Source organism: Salvelinus alpinus, chromosome 23 (genome assembly GCF_045679555.1).
Source record: "Salvelinus alpinus chromosome 23, SLU_Salpinus.1, whole genome shotgun sequence".
In the NCBI taxonomy this organism is placed as follows: Eukaryota; Metazoa; Chordata; class Actinopteri; order Salmoniformes; family Salmonidae; genus Salvelinus; species Salvelinus alpinus.
This window is the reverse complement of record NC_092108.1, coordinates 11,475,253-11,498,376: the sequence shown is the minus strand read 5'-3', so window position 1 is coordinate 11,498,376 and position 23,124 is coordinate 11,475,253. Positions and strand designations below refer to the sequence as shown.

The following is a 23,124-nucleotide window of genomic DNA, read 5'->3' as shown; positions in this document are numbered from 1 at the left end:
TCATAATGACAAAGCAAAAACAAGTTTTTAGAAATTTTTGCAAATGTATAAATAAAAATCCACGGAAATATAACATTTACATAAGTATTCAGACCCTTTACTCAGTACTTTGTTGAAGCACCTTTGGCAGTGATTACAGCCTCGAGTCTTCTTGGGTATGACGCTACAAGCTTGGCACACCTGTATTTGGGGAGTTTCTCACATTCTTCTCTGCAGATTCTCTCAAGCTCTGTCAGGTTGGATGGGGAGCGTTGCTACATAGCTATTTTCAGGTTTCTCCAGAGATGCTTGATCGAGTTCAAGACCGGGCTCTGGCTGGGCCACTCAAGGACATTCAGAGACTTGTCCCAAAGCCACTCCTAAGTTATCTTTGCTGTGTGCTTAGGGTCGTTGTCCTGTTGGAAGGTGAACCTTCACCCCAGTCTGAGGTCCTGAGCGCTCTGGAGCAGGTTTTCATCAAGGATCTTGCTATACTTTGCTCCGTTCATCTCTCCCTCAATCCTGACTAGTTTCCCAGTCCCTTCCGCTGAAAAACATTCCCACAGCATGATGCTGCCACCACCATGCTTCACCGTAGGGATGGTGCCAAGTTTCCTCCAGACGTGATGCTTTGAATTGAGGTCAAAGAGTTCAATCTTGGTTTCAGACCAGAGAATCTTATTTCTCATGGTCTGAGAGTCCTTTAGGTGCCCTTTGGCAAACTTCAAGCGGGCTGTCATGTACCTTTTACTGAGGAGTGGCTTCCGTCTGGCCACTCTACCATAAAGGCCTGATAGGTGGAATGCTGCATAGTTGGTTGTTCTTCTGGAAGGTTCTCCCATCTCCACAGAGGAATTCCATAGCTCTGTCAGAGTGACCATCGGGTTCTTGGTCACCTCCCTGACCAAGGCCCTTCTCCCCAGATTGCTCCGTTTTGCCGGGTGGCCAGCTCTAGAAAGAGTCTCGGTGGTTCTGAACTTCTTCCATTTAAGAATGATGGAGACCACTGTGTTCTTGGGGACCTTCAGTGCTGCAGAAATGTTTTGGTACCCTTCCCAAGATCTGTGCCTCGACACAATCTTGTCTCGGAGCTCTACGGACTATTCCTTTAACGTCATGCCGGGTTTTTTTCTCTGACATGCACTGTCAACTGTGGGACCTTATATAGACAGGTGTGTGCCTTTCCGAAACATGTCCAATCAATTATATTTTTAATTTTTATTCTGACAGGACTCCAATCAAGTTGTATGAACATCTCAAGGATGATCAATGGAAATAGGATGCACCTGAGCTCAATTTCGAGTATCATAGCAAAGGGTCTGAATACTTATGTAAATAAGCTATTTCTGTTTTTTACCGTTAATAAATGTGACATTTTTTCTAAAAACGTGTTTTCACTTTGGGGTATTGTGTGTAGATTTTATAACAAAGCTAAATATTTAATACATTTTAGAATAAGACGGTAATGTCACGAAATGTGGAAAAAGTCAAGGGGTCTGAATAATTTCTGAAAGCACTGTATCTACTATATCTGTCTGTCTGTCTGTCTGTCTGTCTGTCTGTCTGTTTGTCTGTCTGTCTGTCTGTCTGTCTGTCTGTCTGTCTGTCTGTCTGTCTACTCTGTCTGTCTGTCTACTTTGTCTGTCTGTCTACTTTGTCTGTCTGTCTACTTTACCTGTCTGTCTGTCTGTCTGTCTGTCTGTCTGTCTGTCTGTCTGTCTGTCTGTCTACTTTGTCTGTCTGTCTACTTTACCCGTCTGTCTGTCTGTCTGTCTGTCTGTCTGTCTGTCTGTCTGTCTGTCTGTCTGTCTGTCTGTCTGTCTGTCTGTCTGTCTGTCTGTCTGTCTGTCTGTCTGTCTGTCTGTCTGTCTCTACTATATACATATATTGGTCTGTCTATATACCTGTCTAACTACTGTATCTGTCTGTCTGTCAGATGGTCCTATCTTGAAGGGGGCGCCCACGCCGATTACGGTGGACATTGACTCTGACGCCAAACTCAACTGCAAGTGGACCGGGAACCCTCCTCTTACACTCACCTGGACCAAGAAGGGCTCTAGCATGGTGAGAACTGACAAGTCCTCTGCTATAGATCCTCGCTTTGGGTCAATTCCTTTTCAATAAAGTCAATTCAGGAAGTAAACTGAAATTATTTTTCTCATTGCTTGTCTATGATCATTTTTGGGGGAAATTGGAATTTCTGTATACTTCCTGAATTTACTGGAATTGAAGTGGAATTGACCCCTACTTTGCTGCTGTCCTGGACCCAGAAACCCCATATCCTGAAGCCCATATCCTGAAGCCCTTATCCGTGCTACTAGTGCTTGAATTGGAGTGAAATAGGTGCCGGATGTAATTTATTTTGGATGCCGGTACTCTTTACATTTAGGTACTGGTAATCATCATATTTTTAAGTCAATATTGCCGTTACTCAGCGTTGAACCTTGTCCCCCCTGAACTTCATACTCACTCCAACCCTAAGACTACCCCCCCCCCCCCCAGTTGGGTTTTAAACCCTCCTAATGTTGAACTCCTAACCTGTTCCATAAATATTTTATTAATGCATTATAGCGAATTAAGAAAAACTACAGGAACTTTAATGGAGCCTGCGGCTGAGAAAATCAACATGTTTTATGAATTAAATATCTCTCTCCCTCCCTTTACAACTCGCTTCCATCAAACCTCCCTCCCTCGTGTGTGAGTGTGTGTGTGTGTGTGTGTGTGTGTGTGTGTGTGTGTGTGTGTGTGTGTGTGTGTGTGTGTGTGTGTGTGTGTGTGTGTGTGTGTGTGTGTGTGTGTGTGTGTGTGTGTGTGTGTGTGTGTGTGTGTGTGCTCCTCTCAGGTCCTCAGTAACAACGAGGAGCTGGTCCTGAAGTCAGTGAGCCAGGTGGATGCGGGTCAGTACGTGTGTAAGGCCATCGTCCCCAGGATCGGAGTGGGAGAGACTGAGGTCACTCTTACAGTCAACGGTCAGTTATAGCACAGCCGTGTACAGTATACACACACACACACACACACACACACACACACACACACACACACACACACACACACACACACACACACACACACACACACACACACACACACACACACACACACACACACACACACACACACACACACACACACACACACACACACACACACACACACACACACACACACACACACACACACACGGCACAGTGTCACTTCTAACATGAATATCCTTTTGATTCTACTGTTACTACTTCTGGGACCATGTGAACACATCCTCATTTAAAAGACTAATAATTTTCCCCAAGTTTTTCTAGCTGTTTATTTATGTATAGGGCGCTTTTAGTCCGTGCTTTTACATTTTGAACTCTTTGCCATTTTGAAGCCTTTTTTCGTATGAATATATTTATTGAAAATAAATCAAAACGTTTTGAAGAAACAGTTTATTCTATGGTGCAGAGGGCTGATGCTCGTTGTCTGCAGTGAGAAGCTGTCTACCGCAGGACTATGTAGTATCATGACATAGAGATCTCATTCCACCATTTTACATGAAACAGTTAAGTGTCTAGTAATTGACTGTTTGTCTGAGTTGCTATTGGCTAAAGAGGTAATTGTAGGTCTCTCCCACTAATTGAGCTAATGAGCTACACCTGTTTAAATGTTTATGGGAGTGTACCAGGGAATGAGAGTGGTAAGCAACGATAGACCAGTGAGGATTATTATTTTATTCTATTAATCTTTTAGTCCTTGTTTTTACCATTTTAACTCTTTGCCATTTTGAAGCCTTTTTTTTTGTATTTATATATTGAAAATAAATATCAAAGTTTGGAAGAAACGGTTTCAGTTCTCTTAGTAAAAAACTTTTTTTGTGAGGGACATCGGCCGACCCAGGCCCATATTCACAGGCCCATGTTCACAGGCCCATATTCACAGGCCCATATTCACAGGCCCATATTCACAGGCCCATATTCACAGGCCCATGTTCAAAAAGGGTCTCAGAGCAGAAGTGCTGATCTGGGATCAGGTTCCCCTTGTCAATTTATTATAATCTAAAAAGGCAACTATTATCCCAGATCAGTGCTACTACCCTGAGAAGCTAAGGGGACGATTCAGTCGTTATTCAATCTCCACTCCAAACGAAAAACTGATCAATATCATGCTATTCTCATGCTTAAGTTCAATGTCAGAATACGCAGAGAGAGAAAAAGTGCATAAAAAGGGAATTCCATTCCATACCCGAGAGTTTAACTCAAGTCGGAATTCCCCCCTAAATGAATACAGGCCCTGATACGACTGCTATGTTACAACTAGATGGTCATTTACTGTGAATAAACATTGTGGGACTTTCTTTAACTCTTTACATTTGTTTTTGTGGCAGTGGATAGGATGGCCTGAACATGTGAACGTTGGTTGGTGTCTCTAGCTTGAATGGTTCAAGAGTTACTGTTGGTGGGTTATTTTATGCAAATGTATATAGTTGATACATGTTTTAATGAATTTGAAGTCAGGATGGCCTGAACATGTGAAAGTTTGTTTGGTGTATCTAGCTTGAACGGTTCAAGAGTTACTGTTGGTTAGTTATTTTATGCTAATTTATACACATTTACGTAGTTATAGCTGGTACAGATTTTTAAGAATTTGAAGTTAGGATAAGCTGAATGTTTTAAAGTTTGTTTTGTAGCTTAATTGGCTCAGGAGCAGGACCATTTTGAATAGTTACTTCTGTATTCCATGGTTCTCATTCAAACCCATGTTAATTTATGAAATTTTTCATGATTATAGTTTAAAATGTATATATAGTATCATAAAGTCTTTAGACAAGCAATCTAAGATCTAGTTAGGGTCAGTCTGAACATCTCAATGTTGGTTTGGAGTTGAAAGCTTAAAGGGTGAAAGAGGAGGTAGGTCTAAAAATCTTAATTTTTCCCCTTCTAGTCTGTGGCCCTTTTTTCGTTGAAATGCATTGGTATCCATAGCAATGGCTGCGTCTGGGGTGCTCAATGATGAGACATGAGAGCGCTGTTAGCTGGCGTCAGCTAGCTGCTTTTCGTCACTTTAAACTCTGACAAACAGCTGTCATTTTTTTATTGGTAGCAGATAATTCTGTTCTGATTCCAGATTTAAATAGTAGAGAAGCAGACCAAGATTTTATACCCTCTAATGCCGGATGTACACTGCACGACTTTCAGAATCCTAAAATTGCTGAGCCACTCACATTGCTATCAAAATTTTTCTTACTTTTTAAAACTCTGTGTTGTTGGTTATTTAAGGGCTCATAAGTAAGCATTCCATGGTAATGTCTACCTACACCTGTTGTATTTGGCACATGTGACAAGTAAAATTTGATTTGATTTGATTTTTAAAACGACCGTCTTTCCTGTAGTTTATTGTCTTGCCAACGTAGAGATGAGCACAGTAAACGATCTGACACAGAGGGTCACACACTATAAGATCCTTCACTTGGTGGTGAGGCTTCTCCATACCACTCTGTCTCACAAAAACAATTATGTGATTAGATTGTTATCGTAGCTAGAACAAGCGGTGGCTCAAAGCAGTCTCATAAACCCTTTTTCAGTCAGTAATTCACACTTGCCATACAGAGTTGAAATATCTAGCCAACATTTTGAATTTAAGAAACTTTCTTGTGAACTTCCGAGCTGTAACGATTTGTCGCTTTGGTTAAAGGCAAGTACTGTACAAACACATACTAGTAGTAGTCATCTCTCATGGGTGATGTGAAACAACGCCATCATCTCACTGGCTTCTTCTCTGGCGTGCTCTCATTGGCTATTGCTGATCACCGTTCTCAAAACTTGTTGTTGCATATCTCAAACGACAAACATGTTTGCAAATATCAGTGTGTCTGGGACTGCTCAAAGACAGGATCAGTAGCCCTCAGATTGCGTCTCTGACCAGCTCAAAGACAGGATCAGTAGCCCTCAGATTGCGTCTCTGACCAGCTCAAAGACAGGATCAGTAGCCCTCAGATTGCGTCTCTGACCGGCTCAAAGACAGGATCAGTAGCCCTCAGATTGCGTCTCTGACCAGCTCAAAGACAGGATCAGTAGCCCTCAGATTGCGTCTCTGACCGGCTCAAAGACAGGATCAGTAGCCCTCAGATTGCGTCTCTGACCAGCTCAAAGACAGGATCAGTAGCCCTCAGATTGCGTCTCTGACCAGCTCAAAGACAGGATCAGTAGCCCTCAGATTGCGTCTCTGACCGGCTCAAAGACAGGATCAGTAGCCCTCAGATTGCGTCTCTGACCGGCTCAAAGACAGGATCAGTAGCCCTCAGATTGCGTCTCTGACCGGCTCAAAGACAGGATCAGTAGCCCTCAGATTGCGTCTCTGACCAGCTCAAAGACAGGATCAGTAGCCCTCAGATTGCGTCTCTGACCGGCTCAAAGACAGGATCAGTAGCCCTCAGATTGCGTCTCTGACCGGCTCAAAGACAGGATCAGTAGCCCTCAGATTGCGTCTCTGACCGGCTCAAAGACAGGATCAGTAGCCCTCAGATTGCGTCTCTGACCGGCTCAAAGACAGGATCAGTAGCCCTCAGATTGCGTCTCTGACCGGCTCAAAGACAGGATCAGTAGCCCTCAGATTGCGTCTCTGACCGGCTCACATGAAACAGGCGTCGGTGACAGCCACACAACCCGAGTAGGCAACAAAATGGGGATTTTGTCTCCGATCTCAAAAATGTGTCTGGGACAGCTAAATCGGGGACAGAATCGTGTAGTGCACACTCAGGTGCTGCGAAAATGTTACATATTTCAGTTGTTTGAAAAATGTATGCGGTTACTAAAACAGCTGTATAATTAGATTGGTATCAGATATTTTTTATTACGATTTTCAGATTTGAATAGTAGAGAAGCAGGGGGGAGATTTCATACACTCTAACTTTTTGGGAAAATGGTCAAATTCACTGATATGTGTCAAAAGTTACATTATTTACAGTGAATAGAATATTCATGTTGGGAGTGATGATGTCACAATGGGCCCTATAGAATCCCGAGGAAATCCCATGAAAGTGGACGAAGGACAAAAAGCTTAATAGTTGAAAAAGTATCAAATATATATATAAAAAAATAAAATTGTATACAAGCCTGAATAGTCTGAACATTTGAACGTTTGAATGACGTTTCCAGCTTCAACGGTGTGAAAGGACGAGCGTGCTAAAGAAAGATACTAATAATAAGAACCGTGACGAAGATTTAAACGACTAATTACCACTTCCACCACTCAATTTCCACTCATTATCAGACGTTCTGTCACGACTGGAGTGTAGCTGAAATGACATCCTATCTGTCTCTCCCCCCCAGGCCCTCCCATCATCTCCAGCGAACCAGTCCAGTACGCAATGAGAGGGGAGAGAGGGGAGGTCAAGTGCTACATTGCCAGCACCCCTCCACCTGACAAGATTGTGAGTGAAGTGAACTCTGGGAAATATCCTGGGAAATATCTGTAACACGTTATAATAACTTTAATGTATATCCCTTTATAAATGCTTTGTATATGTTATAATTGCTTATGAATTGTAAGGCTTTGTAAGTACATTCAGATCAAAGACAAGAGAGAGTGAATGAATGAGAACTGTACTGATGTCAAGGGGTTGTGTGAGAGAGGGGATGACATGAGGTTGACGGATAGTGTGAGAGGGGGATGACATGAGGTTGACGGATAGTGTGAGAGGGGGATGACATGAGGTTGACGGATAGTGTGAGAGGGGGATGACATGAGGTTGACGGATAGTGTGAGAGGGGGATGACATGAGGTTGACGGATTGTGTGAGAGAGGGATGACATGAGGTTGACGGATCAGGTGTGAGAGGGGATGACATGAGGTTGATGGATAGTGTGAGAGAGGGGATGACATGAGGTTGACGGATCAGGTGTGAGAGGGGGATGGCATGAGGTTGACGGATAGTGTGAGAGAGGGGATGACATGAGGTTGATGGATAGTGTGAGAGGGGGATGACATGAGGTTGACGGATCAGGTGTGAGAGGGGATGACATGAGGTTGATGGATAGTGTGAGAGGGGGATGACATGAGGTTGACGGATCAGGTGTGTTAGGGGGATGACATGAGGTTGACGGATAGTGTGAGAGAGGGGATGACATGAGGTTGACGGATCAGGTGTGAGAGGGGATGACATGAGGTTGACGGATCAGGTGTGAGAGGGGGATGACATGAGGTTGACGGATAGTGTGAGAGGGGGATGACATGAGGTTGACGGATCAGGTGTGAGAGGGGGATGACATGAGGTTGATGGATAGTGTGAGAGGGGGATGACATGAGGTTGACGGATCAGGTGTGAGAGGGGGATGACATGAGGTTGATGGATAGTGTGAGAGGGGGATGACATGAGGTTGATGGATAGTGTGAGAGAGGGGATGACATGAGGTTGACGGATCAGGTGTGAGAGGGGGATGACATGAGGTTGACAGATCAGGTGTGAGAGGGGGACAACATGAGGTTGATGGATAGTGTGAGAGGGGGATGACATGAGGTTGACGGATCAGGTGTGAGAGGGGGATGACATGAGGTTGACAGATCAGGTGTGAGAGGGGGATGACATGAGGTTGACAGATCAGGTGTGAGAGGGGGATGACATGAGGTTGACAGATCAGGTGTGAGAGGGGGACAACATGAGGTTGACAGATCAGGTGTGAGAGGGGGATGACATGAGGTTGACAGATCAGGTGTGAGAGGGGAGGGGAGATCGTTGAGTAAAATTCTGTACCTTTCAGCGTCAATTATCCACGACAACAGCAGAGAGACATGACACTAATCTGTGGTTAAAAAAAAAAAGTCTCCACTCCATTTTTAGTGCCTGTGTCCCAAATGACACCCTTTTCCCTTTATAGTGCACTACTTTTGACCAGAGGTCCGATCAAAGGTAGGGCACTATAGGATGCTATTGGGATTGAGCCAGTGAGTACTCCAGGCGTATAATGTGATACGACGTTATGGTTTTAGCTTAACGCAGAGACACAAGACCTATGAAATATGAAGTATGGTGCTGTGTGAGTGTCAGAAAGTAGACTGGGGTGGGGTGGGAGGGAAGGGGAGGGGATGTGTTCAAATCTTTAGTTTCTTTTTCCTCCCCCTTCTCCAGCCAATTTGTTAAAAGGTACATTAGCACAACATGTGGGCCGTTGCATATTTCATGTATTCATACTCCATATTTAATAGTATAACTACTTCAGCAGATTTAAAGTAGAAAAACCTGCTAGACTCTTTATTGCTCGTGTACACCTGCCTCAGCCGTGTGTGTGTTTGTGTGTTTGTGTGTGTGTGTGTGTGTGTGTGTGTGTGTGTGTGTGTGTGTGTGTGTGTGTGTGTGTGTGTGTGTGTGTGTGTGTGTGTGTGTGTGTGTGTGTGTGTGTGTGTGTGTGTGTGTGTGTGTGTGTGTGTGTATACGCCTCTGTATACAGTGTAAAGATTTTTTGTTATTGTGTTTTGGCACTTTCTTTAGACGGTAAGGAAATCAGAAGGGGAGAAACAGTGGGAACGGTAGACGAGGGGATTGAACCCGCTTCCGATAGTAAAGTCATATATGACAAATGCTCAACCAGGACTCTGCACTTTTCTATTCTCCATTTGACTCCCTAATTGTGTGTGTGTGTGTGTGTGTGTGTGTCTCCCTCCAGGTGTGGGCATGGAAGGAGAACGTATGGGAGAAGGAGAAGGGGACTCTGTTGGAGAGGTACACGGTGGAGCAGAGTAAACCTCATTCCCAGGGAGGAGCTGTCCTCTCCACCCTCACCATCAACAACGTCATGGAGTCTGACTTCCACTCTCCGTACAACTGCACCGCCTGGAACACCTTCGGACCCGGGACCATGATCATCACCCTGGAGGAGAGAGGTATGTCTTAAAGGGGCAATCTTGGTACATTCTTCTTTATAACTGAATGAATGATATAGCCATTGATTCTTGAAAAGGGGGGGGGTCACATACTTCTCTGAGACGTTTTAGATTACTGGCCAAGATTTCACTATTGAATAGTATGGGAAAGTTTTGGTATTTTAATGTTTTTATTATTTTATTTTTCACCTTTATTTAACCAGGTAGGCTAGTTGAGAACAAGTTCTCATTTGCCACTGCGACCTGGCCAAGATAAAGCATAGCAATTCGACACATACAACAACACAGAGTTACACATGGAATAAACAAAACATACAGTCAATAATACAGTAGAAAAAAAGAAAACAAAAAGTCTATATACAGTGAGTGCAAATGAGGTAAGATAAGGGAGTTAAGGCAATAAATAGGCCATGGTGGCGAAGTAATTACAATATAGCAATTAAACACTGGAATGGTAGATGTGCAGAAGATGAATGTGCAAGTAGAGATACTGGGGTGCAAAGGAGCAAGATAAATAAATAAATAAATACAGTATGGGGATGAGGTAGGTAGATAGATGGGCTGTTTACAGATGGGCTATGTACAGGTGCAGTGATCTGTGAGCTGCTCTGACAGCTGGCGCTTAAAGCTGGTGAGGGAGATATGAGTCCCCAGCTTCAGTGATTTTTGCAGTTCGTTCCAGTCATTGGCAACAGAGAACTGGAAGGAAAGGCGACCAAAGGAGAAATTGGCTTTGGGGATGACCAGTGAAATATACCTGCTGGAGCGCCTGCTACGAGTGGGTGCTGCTATGGTGACCAGTGAGCTGAGATAAGGCGGGGCTTTACCTAGCAGAGACTTGTAGATAACCTGTAGCCAGTGGGTTTGGCGACGAGTATGAAGCGAGGGCCAACCAACGAGAGCGTACAGGTCGCAGTGGTGGGTAGTGTGTGGGGCTTTGGTGACAAAACGGATGGCACTGTGATAGACTGCATCCAATTTGCTGAGTAGAGTGTTTTATAGAGCTATTTTATAGATGACATCACCGAAGTCGAGGATCGGTAGGATGGTCAGTTTTACGAGGGTATGTTTGGCAGCATGAGTGAAGGATGCTTTGTTGCGATATAGGAAGCCGATTCTAGATTTAATTATGGATTGGAGATGCTTAATGTGAGTCTGGAAGGAGAGTTTACAGTCTAACCAGACACCTAGGTATTTGTAGTTGTCCACGTATTCTAAGTCAGAGCCGTCCAGAGTAGTGATGCTGGACGGGCGAGCAGGTGCGGGCAGTGATTGATTGAAGAGCATGCATGTAGTTTTACTTGTATTTAAGAGCAGTTGGAGGCCACAGAAGGAGAGTTGTATGGCATTGAAGCTCGTCTGGAGGTTAGTTAACACAGTTCCAAAGAGGGGCCAGAAGTATACAGAATGGTGTCGTCTGCGTAGAGGTGGATCAGAGAATCACCAGCAGCAAGAGCGACATCATTGAGATGAGAGTCGGCCTGAGAATTGAACCCTGTGGCACCCCCATAGAGACTGCCAGAGGTCCGGACAACAGGCCCTCCGATTTGACACACTGAATTCTGTCTGAGAAGTAGTTGGTAAACCAGGCGAGGTAATCATTTGAGAAACCAAGGCTGTCGAGTCTGCCAATAAGAATGTGGTGATTGACAGAGTCGAAAGCCTTGGCCAGGTCGATGAATACAGCTGCACAGTAATGTCTCTTATCGATGGGAGTTATGATATCGTTTAGGACCTTGAGCGTGGCTGAGGCGCACCCATGACCAGCTCTGAAACCAGATTACATAGCGGAGAAGGTACGGTGGGATTCGAAATGGTCGGTAATCTGTTTGTTAACTTGGCTTTCGAAGACCTTAGAAAGACAGGGTAGGATATAGGTCTGTAGCAGTTTGGGTCTAGAGTGTCACCCCCTTTGAAGAGGGGGATGACCGCGGCAGCTTTCCAATCTTTGGGAATCTCATACAATGCGAAAGAGAGGTTGAACAGGCTCGTAATAGGAGTTGCAACAATTTCGGCAGATAATTTGAGAAGAGAGGGTCCAGACTGTCTAGCCCGGCTGATTTGTAGGGGTCCAGATTTTGCAGCTCTTTCAGAACATCAGCTATCTGGATTTGGGTGAAGGAGAAATGGTGGGGGCTTGGGCGGGTTGCTCTGGAGTGTGCCGGGCAGTTGACCGGGGTAGGGGTAGCCAGGTGGAAAGCATGGCCAGCCGTAGAGAAATGCTTATTGAAATTCTCAATTATAGTGGATTTATCGGTGGTAACAGTGTTTCCTAGCCTCAGAGCAGTGGGCAGCTGGGAGGAGGTGCTCTTATTCTCCATGGACTTTACAGTGTCCCAGAACTTTTTAGAGTTTGTACTACAGGATGCACATTTCTGTTTGAAAAAGCTAGCCTTCCTAACTGCCTGTATATGTGTTCCTAACTTCCCTGAAAAGTATAACCATGTCTCTCTGTCTCTCTTGTTTCTCTGTACAGAGATAGTACCAATAGTATGGGAAAGGTTGGTATAACCATGTCTGTTTGTCTGTCTGTCTGTACAGAGATAGTACCAGTGGGGATTATAGCTGGTGGAACAGTTGGATCCTCCATCCTGCTCCTGATCTTTCTCCTGGCTCTAGCCTTCTTCCTCTACCGCCAACGGAAAGGCAGTGAGTCGTGTACCAACCAGTTACTACTCCCTCCCTCTGCATGCAACATGTTTGTGGTCGTGTTCCAAAATGGCACCCCCCTCCAGGGCTCTGGTCAAAAGTCATGCCCTATACATTTATGGGGAATAGGGGACAGGGGACAGGGACAGGGGACAGAGGATAGGGACGGGATAGGGGACGGGATAGGGAACAGGGGACAGGGACAGGGGATAGGGGACGGGATAGGGGACAGGGGACAGGGATAGGGGACAGGGGATAGGGGACAGGGGATAGGGACAGGGGATAGGGGACGGGATAGGGGACAGGGGACAGGGGATAGGGGACAGGGATAGGGGACAGGGGATAGGGGACAGGGATAGGGGACAGGGGACAGGGATAGGGGACAGGGGATAGGGGACAGGGGATAGGGTGCCATTTGGGATGCATGTGGGTGTGGCTGTGTGTGACTGTCATTCATATAGTCATTCACAATGTACTGTGTAACCACAAATAGTCACGTGTTTATTCATGATCGCTTATTTAAAACTGAATAAGAATTACTTGTTTTCTCTCTCTTTTGTTGTACTGTAGATCTAAACGTTGATCCAAAAGTACTGTAGATGTAGATGTCTGTCCCACTTTAAATGAACAACAGCTTATAAAGGCTTCATAAGCACTGTTCGGCGCTTCATGAGTCATCTGTCTTGTTCTGGTTCCAGGTCGTCGTGGGGTCACTCTGGGGAAGCCGGACATCAAGGTGGAGACAGTCAACAAGGAGACACATAGTCTGGAGGAGGAGTCGGGCGGTGTTTCCACGGCAACGCGCATGGTCAAGGCCATGTATTCCGTGAGTACCCAACACCCACCGCTATGAGTCAAATCAAATCAAACATTATTTAAAGTGCAATAGCTTTGACAAAAGGTGTTTGTCTCCGAAATGCTTCAGCTGTACACTTTTGAAGGGAACCTTCCTGAACCTTCCTCTAGTGTTGCAATTCCTTTAAAAAAAAAAGTGCATTTAAAATATAGCAACAGACTTCATGGTAAAACAATCAAATGACGCATGAAGGGGGGGCATCTGTTCTCTGTTGCCTTAGACTTCACAGACTGAGGTTGTGTTCCAAATGGATGCACTACATAGCGCACTACTTCTAACTGAAAGTAGTGCACTATAAAGGGAATAGGGTGCTATTTGAGAAACCCTTAGACTTCTCTCAGACTGAGGAAACCCTGCACCTAGGCTACACTGAGAAAGCTCTATGTAAGATGTGATTAATGCCACCGGCCACATGGCTTGTCATTTGAAATACAGCTATTATAACTGTCATTACAACATATTTAAGACATAAATTGTTCTAGAAGCTATAAGGTGCTGAAGCCTTTAGTTGTTGTTTGAGAGTAAACCACTGGATTGAATTCACCTTCATGTGCTTTCATGGTTCTGTTACATCTTCAACTGTACTCACCAAACATTTGTCAAACGACATTTTCATCAAATGAAAAACCTGATATTCTGTTTTCCTCTTCCCTCCCTCCTTCCCTCCCTCCCTCCTTCTCTCTCTCTCTCTCTCTCTCTCTCTCTCTCTGTCTCTCGCTCTCACTCTTCCCTTCCTCCTCTCTCTCTCTCCCTCCCTCTCTCTCTCTCTCTCTCTCTCTCTCTCTCTCTCTCTCTCTGTGTGTTTTGTTGTTTGATGGTTTAGTTTCTACCCTCTGTCTCCCTCTCTCCCTCCACTCAGCCATTCAAAGACGATATGGATCTGAAGCAGGACCTGCGCAGTGAGCTCGATACCCGCGAGGAATACGAACTCAAGGTGAGTAACTCTCTCTCTGCTACTCACTTCATACCCTCCTACATCAAACCAACAAACTCCTCATATGTACAGTACATACAACACAATACACAACAACATATCACACAGAATACTAATACTAACTACCTCACACCTCAAATATGCTAACACCTCAAATTGGAACACTCTTGCATGTAATAAGAAAAAAGCTCACTATCACCTCATCTCTATCCTACAACAATACAACACACAACATGACTACATCACACCTCAAATATGCCCAAACAGGGTTGGGGTGAATTCGAATTGAAGGCAGTCAATTCAGGAAGTAAACTGAAATTCCAATTCAATAATTGAAAAAATGTCATTCATTTTCAATGACTACATTTTTTACATTTTACATGTAAATCACTTTCTGAATGCACTGCCTTTAATTAGAATTGCCCCCAACCCTGACCACACCTCAAATTCAAACCCATGTAAAAATCACTCGCTATTCCCTCATCATGTTTGTCCTTAGGACCCAACGAATGGCTACTATAATGTCCGTGCGACCACCCACGACGAGGCCAGGCCGTCCTCCCGCTCCATGCTGTACCAGGGAGAGTTCCGGACCTCCAACCCTCCGGGGGGAGCTACAGGTGCTACCTCCAGTGGCCCAGCAGGGGGTCCCGGAGGGGTGGTGGCTGCAGGAGGGGTCCCAGGAGTCCCAGGGTCAAGGGCAGGGTGCTATGACCCCAGAACTCCATCCAGGATGTCTCACACCAACTACCCCCAGTTCAACACCTTCACCAGGGCGGGCCCGAGCCAAGTCCCTCCCAACACCAACCACCCCTCCCACCCCGCCCACCCCTCCCACCCCGCCCACCCCTCCCATCCTGCCTCACAGACCACCGACTTCCCCGGAGACTGCGGACTATTGGACAACAACAGTCAGCTGACCTATGACAACTATGGCTATCCCGCCCAGTACCCTACCTATCGGATGGGCTTTGCCCCGCCCCTGGAAGGAGGGCCGGCCTATGAGGTCTACCCAACTGGACAAGGGGTGGGACCAGGGCCAGTGCAAGGACCAGTCCAAGGCCCATGTCCGGGTCCTGAAACTGTGCTGGGGAATTATGGGACCACCCGCTTCTCCTACACTTCTCCTCCTGGTACTGACTACTCTCCTCCTGCTACTGAGTACTCTCCTCCTGCTACTGAGTACTCTCCTGCTACTGAGTACTCTCCTGCTACTGAGTACTCTCCTCCTGGTACTGAGTACAACCAGAGACACACTCAGAGGATGCAGACACATGTGTGAGAGAGATGTATTCTGTAATACATAGTGAATACTTGTTTTCATACATGCGTACATACATATAAACACAGACACACACGCAAACACACACACACTTGTTGGAGAGATACATTTATTCTCTCTATGCTTTCTGTATCGTATACGTACACACACAAACAAACGCAAACTATCTGACACAGTTTCTCTCAAATGTTTTATTGTGTGCAATCTTCAGCTCCAAGAGCTGAAAAAGCGAAAGCCACAATCAAGAGGGGAGACATGATAAGAGAAAGAGAGGCTGGAAGTACTTTTCTTAAACTAGGTGGGGATTCAGCAGAGTTTGATTACTTACATGGTAATAGACATCGTCCAGATCCATCTCTTCTCTATTGGACAATCCACCCCTCTCTCTTTCCTCTCACACCATCTCTGTATATAATCTCAGTGGGGTAGATCATTTTAACCTTAGTATAACCTTGTATAAACGTACTGTATACAGATACAGCTGCTGAACTTTTCTCCTTATTATACACCCTCTTACACTCCTTTAAATTCACAGAAACACACACACACACACACACACACACACACACACACACACACACACACACACACACACACACACACACACACACACACACACACACACACACACACACACACACACACACACACACACACACACGCACACACCCTCTTACATGTTGAAAGAGACAGTGTTGCGTCCCAGCTGTGTTGCGTCCCAGCTGTGTTGCGTCCCAGCTGTGCTGCGTCCCAGCTGTGTTGCGTCCCAGCTGTGTTGCGTCCCAGCTGTGTTGCGTCCCAGCTGTGTTGCGTCCCAGCTGTGTTGCGTCCCAGCTGTGCTGCGTCCCAGCTGTGTTGCGTCCCAGCTGTGTTGCGTGAAATAGGGTTTTGTATACAGTATACCACTTACAGTATGTAGAGCAACCTATAGGGGAAGAACTGTAGCAGGCTTCTTCAAATGCTTCTTCCTCCTCCTCTGTATTTTCTATCTCATCGCAATACATATCTACCCCACATTTCACTCATCTGAGGTCAATATGGTGTGTTTGGGAAGCGGGGGAAAGAGCTTTTGTAATAAAATGAATCTTTACAGTTTGTACAAATTCCCCCAACCCCCCCCCACCCTTAAATATTATTGTATTTGTCTCTGTCACTTGAACAGTAGAGTAGATCTTTCCCCATATTTATACCTAAATAGAAGAACAAGAAGCAAAAAAAACAACACATTCAGAAAAGTTTTATAGTATTTTTATAAGGGGTTGCAGACCAAAGGTTCAGAGGTTTGGGTGACATTCACTTGTACAATTCAATGTTCTGAGGCTTCTGTGTCCAGGTTCATTCACTGTTGAGTTTCTATTCTGAGGCTTCTGTGTCCAGGTTCATTCACTGTTGAGTTTCTATTCTGAGGCTTCTGTGTCCAGGTTCATTCACTGTTGAGTTTCTATTCTGAGGCTTCTGTGTCCAGGTTCATTCACTGTTGAGTTTCTATTCTGAGGCTTCTGTGTCCAGGTTCATTCACTGTTGAGTTTCTGTTCTGAGGCTTCTGTGTCCAGGTTCATTCACTGTTGAGTTTCTATTCCGAGGCTTCTGTGTCCAGGTTCATTCACTGAGTTTCTATCTGATCATGTTGTTATTGTAGACTAGGCCTGCGTCCCAAATGGCACCCTGTCCCCTATATAGTGCACGACTTTTGACCAGAGCTCTATGGACTCACTGGCTCACCATAGGGCTCGTGTCAAAAGTAGTGCACTATATAGGGAATAGGGTGCCTTTTGGGATGTAGTCATGATGGTGTAGTCTTGAAACTAAAGCATCAAGGGCTCTTGGGGGGGGAACTAAAATTGTACTCTACTTGTAGTTTGATGCTGGCAATGGTACACTTTTGAGATTGGTGCTGAGTGACCAATGCTGGTACTGTCTGTCCAGTGGCCTGTACGTATGATATAATATTTGGTACTTTGCTTTACCCCATCTGTTATTGGGCACAGTGCTCTATAGTGGTGTATGTGAAGGCCGACACACAGTGGCTCTGTAGCTGTGGGTAAACTCTGATCATGCAATTCACCATCATTATTTCACTTAGGTACGTTGACAATCATTGTTGATTTGACTTCACGTGCAGTGGTAATCTCCTCTGTGGAGAGGAGGTGTGTGGGTAGTCATGGAAACAGGGGTTCCGTCCCAAACAGCATCCTATTCCCTATGTTGTGCACTACTGGGCTCTGGTCAAAAGTAGTGAACTACATAGGGAATAGAGTGCTGTTTGAGACGCAGGCAGGAAAGGAACTCATGCTGGAGGAAAGAGGTGAAGCGGTCCATCAGTAGGGCCGTGTTTCAGCACTCTACTGTGACTGTCCTAAATGGTGCGCTAATGCATAGAATGACATATAGAACCCATACATAACATATTGGATCTTTGTGCCCTATTCTCTATATATGGGCTCCCGAGTGGCGTAGCAGTCTAAGGCACTGTATCTCAGTGCAAGAGGCGTCACTACAGTCCCTGGTTCGAATCCAGTCTGTATCACATCTGGCTGTGATTGGGAGTCCCATAGGGCAGCGCACAATTGGCCCAGCATCGTCCGGGTTTGGTCAGTCCGGGTTAGGTCAGTTAGGATCAGCACTTTAATTTAAGAATGTGAAATGTCAGAATAATAGTAGAGAGAAGGATTTATTTCAGCTTCTATTTCTTTCATCACATTCCCAGTGGGTCAGAAGTTTACATACACTCAATTAGTATTTGGTAGCCTTGCCTTTAAATTGTTTAACTTGGGTCAAACGTTTCGGGTAGCCTTCCACAAGCTTCCCACAATAAGTTGGGTGGATTTTGGTCCATTCCTCCTGACAGAGCTGGTGTAACTGAGTCAGGTTTGTAGGCCTCCTTGCTTTTTCAGTTCTGCCCACAAATTTTCAATAGGATTGAGGTCAGGGCTTTGTGATGGCCACTCCAATACCTTGACTTTGTTGTCCTTAAGCCATTTTGCCACAACTTTGGGGTCATTGTCCATTTGGAAGACCCATTTGCGACCAAGCTTTAACTTCCTGACTGATGTCTTGAGATGTTGCTTCAATATATCCACATAAGTTTCCCTCTTCATGATGCCATCTATTTTGTGAAGTGCACCAGTCCCTCCTGCAGCAAAGCACCCCCACAACATGATGCTGCCACCCCCGTGCTTCACGGTTGGGATGGTGTTCTTCGGCTTGCAAGCCTCCCCCTTTTTCCTCCAAACATAACGATGGTCATTATGGCCAAACAGTTCTATTTTTGTTTCATCAGACCAGAGGACATTTCTCCAAAAAGTACGATCTTTGTCCCCATGTGCAGTTGCAAACCGTAGTCTGGCTTTTTTATGGCGGTTTTGGAGCAGTGGCTTCTTCCTTGCTGAGCGGCCTTTCAGGTTGTTGATATAGGACTTGTTTTACTCTGGATATACTGTAGATACTTTTATACCTGTGTCCTCCAGCATCTTCACAAGGTCCTTTGCTGTGGTTCTGGGATTGATTTGCACTTTTCGCACCAAAGTATGATCATCTCTAGGAAACAAAATGCGTCTCCTTCCTGAGCGGTATGACGGCTGCGTGGTCCCATGGTGTTTATGCTTGCGTATGAACGTGGTACCTTCAGTCGTTTGGAAATTGCTCCCAAGGATGAACCAGCCACCACTTGTGGATGAACCAGCCACCACTTGTGGAGGTCTACATTCTTTTTCTGAGGTCTTGGCTGATTTCTTTTGATTTCCCCATGGTGTCAAGCAAAGAGGCACAGAGTTTGAATGTAGGCCTTGAAATACATCCACAGGTACACCTTCAATTGACTCAAATTATGTCAATTATCCTATCAGAAGCTTCTAAAGCCATGACATCATTTTCTGGAATTTTCCAAGCTGTTTAAAGGCACAGTCAACTATGTTTATGTAATCTTCTGACCCACTGGAATTGTGAGACAGTGAATTATAAGTGAAATAATCTGTCTGTAAACAATTGTTGGAAAAAGTACTTGTGTCATGCACAAAGTAGATGTCCTAACTGACTTGCCAAAACTATCGTTTGTTAACAAGAAATTTGTGGAGTGGTTGAAAAACAAGTTTTAATGACTCCAACCTAAGTGTATGTAAACTTCCCACTTCAACTGTATATATAGTGCGCTACTTTTGATGAGAGCCCTATGGGTCCTTGTCAAAAGTAGTCCACTATATAGGGAATAGGGTTCCATTTGGTTTGTAACTATAATGTTGCTGCCAACCACGGATCAGAGTATTCAGAACTCCCTCTTTGATCTCTGTTTGATCTCTTTGATCTCTGAAAGTCCTTTTGACTTTCTTCTATACACCTTTTCTTCCAGATCTCACCTTTTCTTCCAGATCTCACCATTTCTCCCAGATCTCACCTTTTCTTCCAGATCTCACCTTTTCTTCCAGATCTCACCATTTCTCCCAGATCTCACCTTTTCTTCCAGATCTCACCTTTTCTCCCAGATGAAAACATAGGAGTAGATTAGAGATTATAGCTAGCTGTAAATAAACGTCTGTTTGACAGGTTGGCCCTCTGTTCAAAAGATATGACTTCCTTCATAAACTCCTTCCAATCTTGTTCGTTCCTCATCCATCCTTTTATCATTTCATTAAATGCCTTCCACATGTGACGTCAGTATTATAGTCGTCACATTATATTCATGGTGTTATTATGTCACCAATGAAGGTGACACTAGGGTGTTTAAACTTTTATACACGTCCTGTATCGTTTACTTGTTGTCTGTGTAGGCCTCTGTGTGTATGTAACGGGGGTCAAGGCCAACCTATTCCCTATATAGTGCACTGCTTTCCACCAGGCCCCATAGGAATCTGGTAAATAGTAGTGCACTATGTATGGAATAGGGTGCCATTTGGGACTAGCCTCAGACAAAGGGAGTGGTGATACACTTACATGGACAAAATTAATGCACAAGTAGGCCACACCAGATGGGATAAATGTCTATCCTACCCAGGCCTAACCCAGGTCTCAGTGGACAGTACTAAGGTGCTCTGAGCTGTTCTCTGCTATCTCTGACCAGGACTGATTTACAGATGTTGTTTGGTAGCAGTCTCAGGCCGGGATTCAATCCCAGGAGCCTTAGAGAGCAGCGCACTAGTGTAAAGGCATTTTCCCAGATGCTCGCAGCGATTGGATTCACGATAAATGAGTGTATAGTTTGAGCGTATTAATCCATTTTAAAAGTATGTTTTGCTTCACAACACACCTTGGATTGAATATGTTGTGTTATGAATCTCTAATCTAATGGGAGTCAAAAGACAAAACAACGGAAATGAACAAAGCAGACAAACCAATGCAGCAGCCATTTGTGTTTACAGTACAACTGTGTGTATGCGTGACCTCTGACCCTGGTGTTTTGATCAGTGTGTGTGTGTGTGTGTGTAGAAAGGGGACGTTGGGCTGTGAAAACATGGGGAAAGTGAAAGATGGAGAGACTGAGAGAGAGAGTGACTGGTTGTGTCATAAATTGTACCCTATTCCTTACCAAGTGCAATAATTCTGTCCAGAATCCTATGGGCCCTGGTCAAAACCGTTGCCCTATATAAGGAATAGGATGCCATTTGGGATGTAATCATGGAGCCATCATGTGGCCATAGGACATGAAGAATGAGCCGACTGAGTCCAATCATTCTTTATGCCGCTGTTGAGTTAACAGAGGGCTCCAAAAATGTCCATGATTGACACAAATAGAATCCTATAGATGTAGGATCTTAATTTGAGCCAGTTTGCTAGAGCAAGAAAATAATCCTGCAGCAACAGGAAATGGGAATTATTATGTGAATTATAATTACTGGACATTTTTTGTAGGGGTTGATAATTTTTTCGTTGGGGCAAATCAAGTCAGACATTTTAAAGTGGAAATTACAAACTTTAGTAGTCTTTTTAACCTCAAATACACTGCAAGTTAGCATTTTCTGCTGTGCAGGAAAATTACCAGCAATAAAAGAGTGATCAAATTAGAAACTACATCTGTATTCCCAATATAGTGCTGACCAGAGCCCTAGTCAAAAGTAGTGCTTGACTATAGTACTATGGGACCTGGGGCACTGTATGTGTGTACACCAGTGGAGGTGGGTGGGCGGAGGTATAGGAGGACAGGCTCATTGTAATGGGACCTGGGGCACTGTATGTGTGTACACCAGTGGAGGTGGGTGGGCGGAGGTATAGGAGGACAGGCTCATTGTAATGGGACCTGGGGCACTGTATGTGTGTACACCAGTGGAGGTGGGTGGGCGGAGGTATAGGAGGACAGGCTCGTTGTAATGGCTGGAATAGAATGAATGTAACGGTATCAAACAAATCAAATATACGGAAACCTTGTTTGACTCCGTTCCATTAATTCCATTCCAGACATTAGAATGAGTCTGTTCTCCGATAGCTCCTCCCACCTGTAGTGGGTGTGGGTGAGCATGTGCATGTCTGAGTGAGTGTATTTCCTCCATATAATTCATTCCCAATCCTGTTATTTTCTATTCTGTCATTGTTCCAATAGGACTGTTTCCTGTATTATTGTCACTATGGGCTTCTCATTCAGTAATGCTCCTCCTGTATAACGGTTCTTCTTTAAGAAAAAAACACAAATATATTACTGAAATGTGTTTTCATTTTTATTTTTATTCAATATTTTTTCAAATTGTATGTCATTATTTTTCCACAGTATTACAAAAAATAAAAAGACACAGCTTTCATAAGAACAAGGATAAAACCTCCTTATTTCATTTTTAGAAACAGAGTAAGATTAAATATATGAAATGCTAACCGGTACAGATACGGGTCCCAAATGGCACCCTATTCCCTATGGAGTGCACTATTTTTTAACAGGACCCTATGGACCACGATTGGCACAGGTCAGATTCAAACGTGTGTAAGGGTGTGACAGAGAGAGAGGGAAGAGAGACAAAGAGAGCTAAGGAGAGCAAGAGGAGGAGATGATGGGGGATTGATTCACCTTGGGTGGTGTAGCAGTCTGTATGCTAAAGTCTTGTGCTTCCCCGTCCAATTTGGCAAAATTATCTTGTAGTAATTCTAAAATCTAAAGTTCCATTTTGAAATAAAAAAAAAGCCAAAACATGTCCAGTATGTCTAGTTAGTATCAGTCCAAATCTAAGTGGATCAAAGGTATGTATCTTCACTCTTGTCTTTGTCCTCTTGTATGCTGTGTTTCTCACCATCTCTGTTGTCTTTTACCTCTTGTATGCTGTGTTTCTCACCATCTCTGTTGTCTTTTACCTCTTGTATGCTGTGTTTCTCACCATCTCTGTTGTCTTTTACCTCTTGTATGCTGTGTTTCTCACCATCTCTGTTGTCTTTGTCCTCTTGTATGATGTGTTTCTGACCATCTCTGTTGTCTTTTACCTCTTGTATGCTGTGTTTCTCACCATCTCTGTTGTCTTTGTCCTCTTGTATGCTGTGTTTCTCACCATCTCTGTTGTCTTTGTCCTCTTGTACGCTGTGTTTCTCACCATCTCTGTTGTCTTCATCGTGGTCACTATGCAACAACACACAATCTCTGTTGTCTTCATCGTGGTCACTAGGCAACAA

The 23,124-nt window shown here is 44.5% G+C and overlaps 1 protein-coding gene across 2 annotated transcripts in view; it reads left to right on the top strand.

Annotated features, from left to right (window-relative positions):
• LOC139550212 (kin of IRRE-like protein 1) overlaps window positions 1-22,264 on the top strand; it is a 76,105-nt gene extending 53,841 nt beyond the window's left edge. Inside the window, exons 8-15 of one of the 2 annotated variants that reach the window (XM_071360930.1) lie at window positions 1,916-2,043; window positions 2,822-2,948; window positions 7,281-7,381; window positions 9,612-9,828; window positions 12,370-12,477; window positions 13,176-13,303; window positions 14,193-14,267; window positions 14,767-22,264. In XM_071360930.1, the coding sequence (XP_071217031.1) occupies window positions 1,916-2,043; window positions 2,822-2,948; window positions 7,281-7,381; window positions 9,612-9,828; window positions 12,370-12,477; window positions 13,176-13,303; window positions 14,193-14,267; window positions 14,767-15,549 (1,667 nt within the window). In that variant the 3' untranslated portion in view covers window positions 15,550-22,264. Of the gene's footprint in view, window positions 1-1,915; window positions 2,044-2,821; window positions 2,949-7,280; window positions 7,382-9,611; window positions 9,829-12,369; window positions 12,478-13,175; window positions 13,304-14,156; window positions 14,268-14,766 lie in introns of both variants that reach the window. The other variant, XM_071360929.1, reaches the window with a different exon arrangement.
• The last annotated feature ends 860 nt before the right edge of the window (window positions 22,265-23,124 follow it).